Source organism: Carlito syrichta, unplaced genomic scaffold (genome assembly GCF_000164805.1).
Source record: "Carlito syrichta isolate Samal-C Ts95f unplaced genomic scaffold, Tarsius_syrichta-2.0.1 Scaffold242717, whole genome shotgun sequence".
In the NCBI taxonomy this organism is placed as follows: Eukaryota; Metazoa; Chordata; class Mammalia; order Primates; family Tarsiidae; genus Carlito; species Carlito syrichta.
Window position 1 is genome coordinate 454,114 of NW_007186813.1, and position 13,492 is coordinate 467,605.

General features: G+C 42.1%; 1 protein-coding gene across 4 annotated transcripts in view; it reads left to right on the forward strand.

Moving 5' to 3' along the window:
- NDRG3 (NDRG family member 3) overlaps positions 1 to 13,492 on the forward strand; it is a 104,926-nt gene that overhangs the window by 59,255 nt on the left and 32,179 nt on the right. For 3 of the 4 annotated variants that reach the window (XM_021709504.1, XM_008051893.1, XM_008051894.1), the window contains 4 exons: positions 109 to 171; positions 1,894 to 1,954; positions 3,220 to 3,306; positions 7,711 to 7,767. In XM_021709504.1, the coding sequence (XP_021565179.1) occupies positions 109 to 171; positions 1,894 to 1,954; positions 3,220 to 3,306; positions 7,711 to 7,767 (268 nt within the window). The remainder of the gene's footprint in view (positions 1 to 108; positions 172 to 1,893; positions 1,955 to 3,219; positions 3,307 to 7,710; positions 7,768 to 13,492) is intronic. The other variant, XM_008051896.2, reaches the window with a different exon arrangement.

Here is a 13,492-nt window from a genome sequence, read left to right on the forward strand (position 1 = left end):
TTGGTGAAAGGAAATGCTTTTATCTAAGACTTATGGACTTTTCCAACTGTTCTACAACTGGGAAGTTTGAGTGCTTTCTAACTCAGGAAATACCCTTCTGGATTTCAGGTACCAGTATCCCACGATGGATGAGCTGGCCGAAATGCTGCCTCCTGTTCTTACCCACCTAAGGTAGGTTCATTCTACAGTGTTTCACACAGTCTTTATTGACTTTCTACAGTCAATTAATTCTACAATGTCTGCTTCAGAGGATTCGATGGTGAGCACAACAGAAGTCACTATCCTCCTGAAGCTTAGTGGGGTAACAAGCAGGCAAACAAATAATCACAATAAAGTGCTATAAAGGAAGTCAGTGGGAGTCAGGTATGGTGTCTCATACCTTCAGCTACTCTGGAGGCTGAAGCAGGAGGATTGCTTGACCCCAGGAGTTCGAGGCGACAGTGAGCTATGATTGTGCCACTGCACTCTGGTGAGTGAGACCTTGTCTCTTTAAAAAAAAAGCTGAGCCGGGCTCGGTGGCTCAGCCTGTAATCCCGCACCTTTGGGCCCGCCTGGGCAGCGAGACCTCATCTCTACAATAAATCAAAAAATCAGCCGGGCGTGGTAGCGCATGCCTGTAATTCCGGCTACTCGGAAGGCTGAGGCGGAAGGATTGCCCGAGCCCAGCAGGTCGAGGCTGCGGTGGCCGGGAGTGGCCACTGCCCTCCAGTCTGGGCGACCAAGTGAGACTCCAACTCAAAAAAAAAAGCTGGACTTGATGGTACATGCCTGTAATCCCAACACTTTAAGAGGCTGAGGCAAGAGAATTGCCTGATCCCAGGGGTTCAAGACAGCCTGGGCAACTTGGTGAGACCTCATCTCTACAATAAATAATAATAATAGTGAAAAGATTAACAGGGTGTGGTGGCGCGTGCCTGTGGTCCCAGCTACTTGGAAGGCTAAGGTGGAAGGATCACCTGAGCCCAGCAGGTTGAGACTGCGGTGGCTGTGAGTGTGCCCCTGCACTCCAATCTGGTCAACAGAGTGGACTCCTACTCAAAAATAAAAGTCAGTGGGAGTTTGTGATGGAGAATAAGGCAGGGTCTACATAAATAAGGCTAGAGAATGCCTTTCTAGGATGGCGTCATCTAGACTGAGGTCTGGAAAATAAAAAGGAATATAGACAGCCAGGGAAAAAGGATTCCAGACAGGAAGAATACGTCCAAGACTTCCCAGACCAGATGAGCAAATAGAAGAAAGGTACAGGGTAAAATTCAAGAGGTAGCCAAGGACCAGGTTACAGAAGTCTGACAGATCAGGCAAGAATTGCAACTTTATTCTAAAGTATTTTACGTATAAAGAAAAGATATTGAAGGATTTTAAACAGGGGAGAAATATTCCATTTAGTTTTTTAAATGATCACTTTAGGTAGATAAATCATACATCAATAAAGCTGTTAAATATGTTTAAAAGGATTACTCTCACTGTGGAGAGAATGGTTTGAACAGGAGTATGAGAGAAAAGACAGGGAGAATAGTTAGTGTCTAGTCCAGATGAGAGATTATAATAGCTTGGTCCTGGATGCTGTTGGACTGCATTGAAATAGATGGAGATAGATGAAAATATTCTGGAGGTAGACTCCATATGATAGGACAGTGAGTTGTCAAAGATGACTCCCAGATTTTAGTCATATTTCATTAAAAGCACAAGTAGGCGATGATATCCTTGTTTTTATAGATAGAGACCTGAGGCTCACAAAGAAAGAAAGAAAACAGTTGAAAGCAATTTGCCCATATTCTCACATCTAGTAAACGTCAGTGTCAGAATTTGAATCCAGGTTGTATTCTTTTCATCATGAAATGCTGACTCCACATGAAGTTGATTCTGTCAATTGTTGGTATGTCCCATTCACAGCCTGAAAAGCATCGTTGGAATTGGAGTTGGAGCTGGAGCTTATGTCCTCAGTAGATTTGCAGTAAGTATGTAAAGGATGAATCTTGACACCCTTGAGGCACTGCCTGGGTCACAGCTATTACTGCTGTGTTAAATGATCAGGCACTATCATAGGCCTCATGTTAGGTTTTCTGTAAGTTCTGTCAGCTTTAGAATAGGTTTTATAAAACTGTACTTTGTACTTATAATATCTGAAAAATCATAGATGCGGCAGGGCATCACTGATAAAAAGTAAGGCCAAAAACCAGGTGCCATGGCTCACACGTGTAATCCCAGTACTTTGGGAGGCTGAAGTAAGAGGATTTCTGAAGCTAGGAGTACAAGACCAACATGACAAGACCTCATCTCTACAGTCAATCAAAAAACTAGCTGGACATGGTGGTGCACACCTGTAGTCCCAGCTATTTGAAAGGCTGAGGCAGAAGGATCGCTTGTGCCTGGCAGGTTGAGACTACAGTAGCCATGCTCATGCCACTGTCCTCCAGCCTGAGCAACAGAGTGAAACTGCTACTCACAAAAAAAAAAAAAAAAGTAATGTCTGTATGCTGCTTATGATGAAATTTTGTACAGCCATTAAAATTAAAAGAGTTGATAATGATGCATTAGTTGCATACACTGAAATGTTAAACAAAAGGTTAGAATACAGATTCACATAAATTTTGTCAAAGCCATAGGAAAGACCTAAGCAGAAATGTACCAAAATGTTAACAGCGATTGATGTGTGGTAAGATAATGTGAGAGTCTATTTCCTGCTTTTTATAATTTCTCTGGTTATCAAATTTTTTACAGTGAACATAATCAGTATAATAAGAGAAAATAAAAGAAAGCTAGATAGTTTTGAAGAGCATGGAAATGTTCTTATTTAAGGAACTTTTTTTTTGAAATGCCTTCAGGAGAATTTTCTGAGGATGGTATAAAAACTTTAGAAGTCCTGTTGGGAGCAAAGATAACATAAGTGTGAAACAGCCCATCTAAGCCTGAGTAGCCCCTTGTGCTAAGAACACTTTTCCAGCAGGGAAGAGTTGAACAACTGCAGACATACCAAGTGCTTTCTTATCTTATGGAAATAAAAAAGCTTATCTTCCTTGCAATTTAAGAAACTGGTTTCCAGATGCTAAATCAGATTTCAAGAGCTGTTTTCTACATCTTCTCCCTAGCCACCACTCTGTAGTCTTACTTTCAAAATGTGAGGCATTAAGGCATATTAAGAAGTGATTAACCATGTTCTAACCATTTAGAACTGTGGCAGTGAAACTTTTATACTATTGTCTTTGTCTCATCTTTTAGCTTAATCATCCGGAACTTGTGGAAGGCCTTGTGCTTATTAATGTTGACCCTTGTGCCAAAGGCTGGATTGACTGGGCAGCTTCCAAAGTAAGTACCAAATGATAGTGTCCATCAGTTCATCTTCACGCATCTCAAAACAACTTATCTATTTTTCATTGAGGTATATATATAATTAAATACAAAAAATTTTAAGTATGCAGCTTGATAGAATGTTTATATATGCAATCTCCACCCACTCAGTATGTAGACTATTTTGAACTTTCCAGAGGATTCCCTTGTGTCTTTTCCTAATTAATGCTTCCTTTTCTTTCCAGAAATAACCTTGTTCTAACTTCTGTCAACCATAAATAGGTTTTTTCCCCCCCTGGATAAAAGAGTCTCACTCTTTTATCCAGACTGGAATGCGGGGGCACAGTCACAGTCCACTGCAGCCGCGACCTGCTGGGCTCAGGTGATCCTTCGATCTCAGTCTTCCCAGTAACTAGAACCAGAGGCACTTGCCACCACACCTGGCTAATTTTTTAATTTACTGTAGAGGTAAGGTCTTGTCCAACTGCCCTGGCTGGTCTCAACCCCCTGGGCTCAGGCAGTCCTCTCAGCTCCACCTCCCAAAATGCTGGGACTACAGGTGTGAGCCCCTGCATCTGACCATAGGTAGGGTTTATCTGCTTTTAGACACTTTATCGAATGTCTTAGTTGGAGTGTTTGTGTCTAGTTGCTTTCATTCATCATTGTGTCTGTGAGACGCATGCACCTTGTTTGTATCAGTCGTTCTAAACTGCTGTCTGGCAATCTGTTGTGTGAATACACAGAATGAGTTGTCTTTGTTACTTGGTTCATAACGCTATGCACATTCCTTTATGTTTTTCAGGAGACACACGTATTTCTTTTTCTTGGGTTTATGCCTGGGAGTGAAATTGCTGGTCATAGGGCAGTTGTAGGTTTAGCTTTCGTAGATAAATTGCCAAAGTACTTGACCAGTTTACACACCACCAGTTCTAGTGCTCCACATCCTTACCAACATTTGATGTTGTCAGTTCTTTTAATTTTTGTAAAAGATAAGCAGTTTTATTTGTAGTATTACTTTGTTTTTATATGGCACCCATCACCAAGATAGCTTTAGGTATTAAAATAGCAATTTTCGATTATACCATCTTTTAAATTTTAAGCTATGCTTATAGGTAAAATAATACTGGGTTTTAATTTGCATTTCCTAATGGGCATTGATGTCCGGCACTTTTTAAAAATATATTCTCTTGTGAAGTGCCTGTTCAAGTCTTGTCCCCAACCTTATTCCCTCTGCCTTTTAAAAAAATGTTCTGTGTATGAGTCCTTTGCTTGGTAGTTATATCTCAGATATCTTCTACTCTGTGGTTTGTGTTTTCACTTTGTTAATGAATGAATGAATCACCCTCTTCGGTGAATGCAAACAGCTCATTAGTGCTACTGCTCCCAAAGACATGAGAGGATTGTTATGTTTGCTAACTGAAAGGTGAAGGAATTTAACCTCCAAAATCTGCTCAAGAAGATAGGACATTAAAGGCAAATACTGATAACTTTACAAATATAAACAATCTCAGTTCTAAACCAGAGTAAACAGCAAGAATGAAGGGAAAAGCATTCAGTTACATCCCATTTGCATTGTGCTCACCTGGTCTAATAATAGATTGGAAAGGAAGCAGTCTTTAACCTAAGACTTTCTTGACTGCTAAAGGATGTCTAATGTGCTCACTCAATTTTACACAAATGCCTACTTCCAAATACTTTTTAGTTGCCATAAATGTTTGTTCTAATACACCATTCGAGAAGATAGTCTCCAAAATACCAAAATACCACCACCCAGCTTGCCTCACGTATTTAGAATCTTTATTGATACTCAAACCATGAGATTCAATATCCAGAAACTTATTTGAAACACAGTGAGTGACACACAGATTTAATTAGAAGGATAATAAATTTTTAGGCTGATCGTGGTAGCTGTTGCCTGTAATCCCAGCACTTTGGGAGAATGAGACAGGAGGATCACTTGAGGCCAGGAATTCAACACTAGCCTGGGCAACACAGTGAGACCCTATATCTACAAAAAAAAAAAAGCCAGGCATGGTGGCACATGCCTGTAGTCCCACCTACTTGGGAGGCCAAAGTAGAAGGATCACTTGAGCCCTGGAGTTTGAGGCTACAGTGAGCTGTGATTGCACCACTGTATTCTAGCCTGGACAACAGAGAGAGATGTTGTAGATGGATGGAGGGAGGATGTTTGGATGGATGATTTATTTTAAAAACTAACACCTATACCTATATAGTGCTTACTATATACCAGGCACTGTCCTTTTTTTTTTTTTTTTTTTTTTTTTTTTATTTGAAGTCTTACTCTGTCGCCCAGGCTGGAGTACAGTGGCATGCTCAAAGCCACCGCAGCCTCAACCTGCTGGGCTCAGGTGATCCTTCTGCCTCAGCCTTCCAAGAAGTTGGAATTACAGGCATGTGCCACCACATCCAGCTAATTTTTTGATTTATTGTAGAGATGAGGTTTTGCCAAGTTGCCCAGGCTAGTCTTGAACCCGTGGGCTCAGACAGTCCTCTTACCTTGGCCTCCCAAAGTGCTGGGTTATAGGCGAGAGCCACTATGCCCAACCTGGGCACTGTGTTCTTAAATGTTTTGTATATGTTTAAACTTTTACTTCTCAGGACAGTCTAGTAAAGTGATACTATTATTACTCCACAGAAAAATTAAGTCATTTGTTTAAGGTCACATAGCTAGTAAGTTGCAGAGCCAGAATATTCATTAAAGTATTGTTTATAAGGTAAAAAGATGGAAACAGCCTAAGCGCCAATAATACAGGGTAACAAAATTTTTTGATTGTTCAGTAAAAAAAATTATGCTATTTGGTTATTTAAGGAAATGAGAAAATTCTCACTTTAAGTGAATAACATCCAACTATATAGTATCTCAATTTTGTTAAATACATATGTGCATAAGAAAAGAAAATAATTTTACTAGTAGTTACATCTTTGGCTGGTAGTATTACAAATGATGTTTTCATATTTATTTTTTCCAACTTTTCTGTGGTAAGCGTTTTTAAAAATAATTAAACTATTAAAATATTCTACCTACCAGCAGATTCAAAGCAATTTATCCATTTCTTTGCACATTGAAATTTTGGGGAAATTATGTATTTCCTAGCTTTGAATGAAACTTTTTTCTTTTAAAGTAAGAGTCTCACCCTGTTGCCTAGGCTGGAATGCAGTGGCACAATCGTGACTCATCATAGCCTTGAACTCCTGGACTCAGGCCATCCTTCTGTCTCAGCCTCCTGAGTAGCTGGGATTACAGTTGCGTGCTATTAACAACAATGCTACTGCCAGATGCTGTGGAAATTATTTCTCATAGCCTGGCTTATCTAAAATTTATCCTAATTCTTACCTTATAAAATTCATATGACACTTTAGACTCATGAGTATTAAACATGAAGTGAGATTGGGTATTAATTCTAATTATCTATCTGGGCCTAGTCACATCACTATGCAACGCTGAGGCGAGAGGATAGCTTGAGGCTAAGAATTTGAGACCAGCCTGGGCAACATAGCGAGACCCCCCCAGCTCTCTCCCTAAAAAAATTAACCTGACATGGTTGACAGAGAGAGACACTGTCTAAAAATAATAGCAATTTTTATTATCTTTATAATCTATAGATCACTGATAACCCATATGAAATCATCATAGACTTCTTCCTTCAACTTTCTGGGACTATATGATCCTGCTCCGCACATGTCTCCTAAGCTTATCTCTGTCTCCACCCCCAACTCTACTTTACCTCTGATTCAAGTCAGCAGTAGGATCTGGCATAAAACCAAGGATGAAGGCATAAGGGAAATCAGCAACATAATTTGAGTTGGAAATTTTTCTGAAAATAGACTAACAGTCGCAGCAAGTTTATACAGATTGCTGCATTTATTCGACTGTTAGATGCATCATTTTGATTTGGGAAGAATTAGGGAAAAAATGTTTAAAATGCAAGTACATCTTGTAAACATAGTCATTTCCTCCTGCTCCCTGAAATGAAGATAGCAAAAACTGGAAGAAAACCACTGGTTTGTCTCTTGAATGTCTTGGGAGTGATTGTAAGTCAATCCTTATCAGCCATATATCAATGTAAAGACAGAAATGCAGACAGGAATGAAGTTGCAAATAGCCACGAGTTCTAGGTTTCTGGTTTTCAGAGGAGGAGTGGCCAACTTTTCTTCCAGATTCTCTTTCAAACAGGATCTATTGTTACCTTAGAAGGGAGAATAAATTTTTTTCTGACTTGTTACTTTTTCTCATGTTTCTTTGAAACCACCATTTCATGAAAATGTGTGACACTGAATTGTGAGGGATTTTGCTTGTTTTTTGAGGAATAACATATACAATACAGTGCACTTATTTTAAGTGCACACTGTGATAAATGTACATACGTTTTCTCTCATGACACAGAATTTTTATCTTTTTAGCTCTCAGGTCTGACAACCAATGTTGTGGACATTATTTTGGCTCATCACTTTGGACAGGTAAGTGCTTATTCCAACCAGGAGAGCTGTGTTTATTGGCTTGCACACAAATCCTTATTTTACTCCAGAAAAGAAAAGATATCTTAGAATTTACCTGATCCTAAGAGATAACACTTCCAGGGTAGGCTGAGATGTGTGTAATCTTGCAAAGGTGAATCTTTAACTCAGTACCACAGGGTTCTTGACATTTGGAGAGATGAGAGAAGACAGCGTCACCCCCTACCTGTTTCTGTAAGTGGCATGCCATCTGTTACTGTTTGACAATATCAGGTGCCTCACCAAACATCTTTAGAGCTGTGAGGAGGTCTGGGAAAGGCTGCACAGAAATAGAAACATCAAGGCTGGGCATGGTAGCTCATGCTTGTAATCTCAGCATTTTGGGAGTTGGAGGCAAGAGGATTGCCTGACTCCAGGGATTCAAGACCAGCATAGGTAACTTAGCAAGACCTTGACTCTACAATAAAACAAAAAATGAGCCAGGTATGGTGGCTTTGGTTGCACCTGAGGTTCCAGCTACTTAGAAGGCTGAGGTGGAAGGATTGCCCGAGCCCAGTAGGTCAAGGCTGTGGTGGCTGTGAGTGTGCCACTGCACTCCAGCCTGGGTGACGGTTGAGACTCTAGCTTAAAAAAATAAAAAGAAGAAATAGAAACATCAGGTTGGGCTGGGCTCGGTGGCTCAACCTGTAATCCCAGCACTTTGGGAGGCCGAGGTGAGTGGATTGCCTGAGCCCGCGGGTTCGAGACCCGCCTGGGCAACTTGGTGAGACCGCATCTCTACAATAAATCAAAAAATTAGCTGGGTGTGGTAGTGCGCACCTGTAGTTCCAGCTACTTGGAAAGCTAAAGTGGAAGGATCGCCGGAGCCCAGCAGGTCGAGGCTGCGGTGACCGGGAGCAGCCACTGCACTCCAGTCTGGGCGACTGAGTGAGACTCCAACTCAAAAAAATTTTTAAAAGGGCGGAAGGAAGAAAAAAGAAGAAAAGGAAGAAAGAGGCCGGGCTTGGTGGCTCAGCCTGTAATCCCAGCACTTTGGGAGGCCAAGGCGAGTGGATTGCCTGAGCCTGTGGGTTCGAGACCAGCCTGGGCAATTTGGCAAGACCTCATCTCTGTAATGAATCAAAAATTAGCTGGGCATGGTAGTATGCCCATAGTTCCAGCTACTTGGAAGACTGAGGCGGAAGGATCGCCGGAGCCCAGCAGGTCGAGGCTGCGGTGGCTGGGAGCGGCCACTGCACTCCTGTCTGGGCGACTGAGTGAGACTCCAACTCAAAAAAAAAAAAGAAAAGAAAAGAAACATCATGTTGCTTGAGTTCAGGAGTTTGAGACCGGCCTGGGCAACATAGCAAGATCCTATCTTTATAAAAAGTTAAGAAAAAGGCCTGTAATCCCATGTCTTTGGGAGGCTGAGGTGAGTGGATTGCCTGAGCCCGTGGGTTCGAGACCCGCCTGGGCAGCGAGACCTCATCTCTACAATAAAATCAAAAAATCAGCTAGGCGTTGTAGCTACAGCATGCCTGTAATTCCAGCTACTGGGAAGGCTGAGGCAGAAGGATCTCTGGAGCCCAGCAGGTTGAGGCTGCGGTGGCCGGGAGTGGCCGCTGCACTCCAGTCTGGGCAACAGAGTAAGACTGCAACTCAAAAAAAAAAAAAACGTAAAAAAATAAGTAGCTGGGTGTGGTAGTGCACACCTATGATTCCAGTTATTTGGGAGACTGATACAGGAGTATCACTTGAGCCCAGGAGTTGTAGGCTATGGTTAGGTGTGATCATGCCACTGTACTCCATCCTGGGCAACAAAGTGAGACCATGACTCAAAACCAAAAAAGAAATAAATTCTTCAGGGGAAAAAATAAACCTTGAAATGTTAGTGCTAAAAGAAACTTAGAGATTATTTTATTTAATCCCCATGTTTTTTCACTTAAGTCTGAAGAGAAAGTGTTGATTACCATGTGAATAATTGTTAGGTGGGGGAGCAACTCAGCTGGCAAAGAGGGGAACCCCTGACTCTCTCCAAAGGGAAATGAGTTGGCTGACTATGTAGCAGTGCTGGAATAAATGAACAGTGAGGTCAGAGAGCTGCGAGGTGTCTGGAGTGGGCAGAGGAGAGCAACACACATAGGGGTACTGGGTGCTCAGTTGCGGTCTGCATGGTTATTTTTAAATATCTGGGCCGGGCGCAGTGTCTCATGCCTATAATCCCAGCACTTTGGAAGGCCAAGGCGAGAAGATTGCCTGAGCCCGTGGGTTTGAGACCAGCCTGGGCAACTTGGTGAGACCTCATCTCTACAATAAATCAAAAAAGTAACCGGGCATGGTGGCATGTGCCTGTAGTTCCAGCCACTTGGAAGAGTGAGGCAGAAGGATCGCCTGAACCCAGCAGGTTCAAGGCTGCGGTGGCTGTGATCAGCATGCCACTGCACTCCAGCCTTGGTGACAGAGTGAGACTCCTACTCAAAAAAAAAAAAAAATATATATATATATATATTCTGAAGGAACATGGTAGTTGGGGTTAAAACTAGCACTTACCTAATCCTGATTATTTGTGACAAGTGGTTTAGATGCACAAACTCATTGTTTTTTTTTTACATGGTTCTATTAGTCTGATTTTAAGATAAGGAAACTGGGCCAAGCACAATGGCTCACACCTACATTTCCAATATTTAGGGAGGCCAAGTTGAGAGGATTGCTTGAGCCCAGGAGTTTGAGACCAGCCTAGGTAACACAGCAGACTTCATCTCTACAAAAAATTAGCCAGACATGCTGATATTTGCCTGTAGTTCCAGCTACACAGGCTGAGACAGAAGGATCGCCTGAGCCCAGGAGGTCAAGGCTACAGTGAGCTGTGATCATGCCACTGCCTTCCAGCCTGGGTGACAGTGAGACCTCGACTCAAAAAGAGAGAGAGAGAGAGGAAACTGAAGTCCAGAGAGTCAATATAGCTTGCCACCACTCTCCAGACAGTAAATGGTAGAGCTGACATTTGAATCCAGGTCAGGCTAACTTCACAAGTCTAGTCTTTCTTCATTATATATATTTTTCATTATATATATTTTTAATTTTATTTTCTCTAACAAGAGGATCAAGAGTTACTATTTCATTACATTTTGTCAAAGTTACAAATTCAAATATATTTTAGAGTAGAGAAATTCTGCAGGGCTCACTCTAAAGAATTTACCACCCACTCCATTTACTGCTTCTTAGAGGCAACCACTTTAATTCTTCTGGCTGATTGTTTTGGGTTTTGCCTCCGTCTTTCTCTCTCTTTGAGTTGTAACTTAACACATAGTATAATTCACAAATCATAAGAGCATCTCAATGATAATTTACCTATGCAAACGTTCATGTAACCTCTGCCGAAGTCACAGTATGAACTTCCATTAACCCACAAAGGTCTTCTCATGTCCTTTCCTGCTTATTAATTCCCCACTCCAAATAAGGTATTCTCTATTCTGTTGCCCTTATAGATTATTTTTACCTGTTCTTGAACTTCATATTAATGCAGTCACACAGTATACATGCCTCTGTGTCTGGCTTTTTGAGACAAGCCTGGGCCACAAAGACCCCATCTCTACAAACAGTTCAAAAATTAGCTGGGTGTGGTGGTATGCTCCTAGTGTCCCATCTATTCAGGAGACTGCTTTGACTGTGTATAGAATCTAGGTTGGAAATCTTTTTGCCTCAGAATTACGTAAGTATTGTTCTATTGACTTCTAGCTGCTAGTATTGATATTCTGATTCTTGATTGATTGTATGAACTTAGTGTTCTGTACAGAAGTATGTAGACACAAACATTCAGACCATAGCAATTACTTTTGTAATTTTAGGGGATAGGAGGTTGGAGTAGGTTAATGAATACAAACATACAATTAAATAGAGACTATGTTCAAGTGCTAAGTAGCACAGTAGGATGACTCTACTTAATAATTATATATTTCAAAATAGTTACAAGAGAAGATCTGAAATATTCCTAACAGTTAATTGATAAATGTTTGATCTGCTAGATATTCTAAATATCCTGATTTGATAAGTATACATTGTATACATGTATCTAAATATCACATAACTCCATAAATATGTGTTGTTATATATAAATAAAAACTTAAAAACAGGAGAAAAAAAAGAAATAGGTAGAAAAGGCCGGGCGCAGTGGCTCAAACCTGTAATCCCAGCACTTTGGGAGGCCGAGGCAAGAGGATTGCCTGAGTCTGCAGGTTCAAAACCAGCCTGGGCAACATGGTGAAACCTCGTCTCTACAATAAATCAAAAAATTAGCCAGTTGTGGTAGCACTCCTATAGTTCCGGCTACTTAGAAGGCTGTGGCAAAAGCAGGTCGCCGCTGGGGTGGCTGTGAGCATGCCACTGCACTCTAGCCTGGGTGGTGGAGTGAGACTCCAACTCCAAAAAAAAGGCCAGGCTCAGTGGCTCAGCCTGTAATCCCAGCACTTTGGGAGGCTGAGGTGAGTGGATTGCCTGAGCCCACGGGTTCGAGACCAGCCCGGGCAACTTGGCGAGATTTCGTCTCTACAGTACATCGAAAATTAGTCAGGCGTGATAGTGCGTGCCTGTAGTTCCGGCTACTTGGAAGGCTGAGGCAGAAGGATTGTCGGAGCCCAGCAGGTCAACGCTGGGGTGGCCATGAGCGTGCCACTGCTCTCCAGCCTGGGCGACAGTGAGACTACAACTCAAAAAAAATATGTAAACTGTTTTCTTTGTCCCGATTTTTTTTGAGTTGGAGTCTCACTCAGTCGCCCAGACTGGAGTACAGTGGCCTCTCCCGGCCACCACAGCCTCGCCCTGCTGGGCTCCAGCGATCCTTCCGCCTCAGCGTTCCAAGTAGCTGGAAATGCAGGCACGCGCTACCACGCCCGGCTAATTTTTTTGATTTATTGTAGAGATGAGGTCTTGTCAAGTTGCCCAGCCGGCTCTTGAACCCCCGGGCTCAGGCAATTCACTCACCTCGGCTTCCCAAAGCACGGGATTACAGGCTGAGCCACTAAGCCCGGCCTGTCCTGAATATTATTAAACTCTCTCATGATGTGAGTTGGTAATTCTATTTTCTTCCACTGTGTCAGGCATTCACATGGGCCCTTAAAATCTGGAAACCCATATTCTTCAGTTCTAAATTTTTTCCTGAGTTGTATCATTTATATACTACCCTCCCTTCTTTCTTTCCTTTTTTTTTTTGACTCGGAGTCTCAGTCTGTTACCCAGGCTGGAGTGCAGTGGCATACTCACAGCCACTGTAGCCTCAACCTGCTAAGCTAAGGTGATCCTTCTGCCTCAGTCTTCCAAGTAGCTGGAACTATAGGCACACACCCACTACCACGCCTGGCTAATTTTTTTTTTATTTTAATTGTAGAGACAAGGTCTCACCAAGTTTCCCAGACTGGTAACCCCTGAGCTCAGGCAATCTTCTCGCCCCCGCCTCCCAAAGTGCTGGGGTTACAAGGCATGGGCCACTGTGCCCAGCTACCCTGCTTTCTCTCTGTCTTGGACCTCCTGTTATTTGGACACTGGATCTCCTGTGTTGGCTTTCTAATTTTCTTATCTTTTTTTCTCATATTTTCCACTTCAGTGTGTTTTGCTCTACTTTCTGATAGATTGTCTCAGCTTTACCTTCCAACTTTTTGTTGAGATTTTCTGCTATCTGCTGTTTTTTGGTTTTTTTTTTTGAGTCAGAGTCTCACTCTGTCGTCCAGACTGGAGTGCAGTGGCCGCTCCCGGC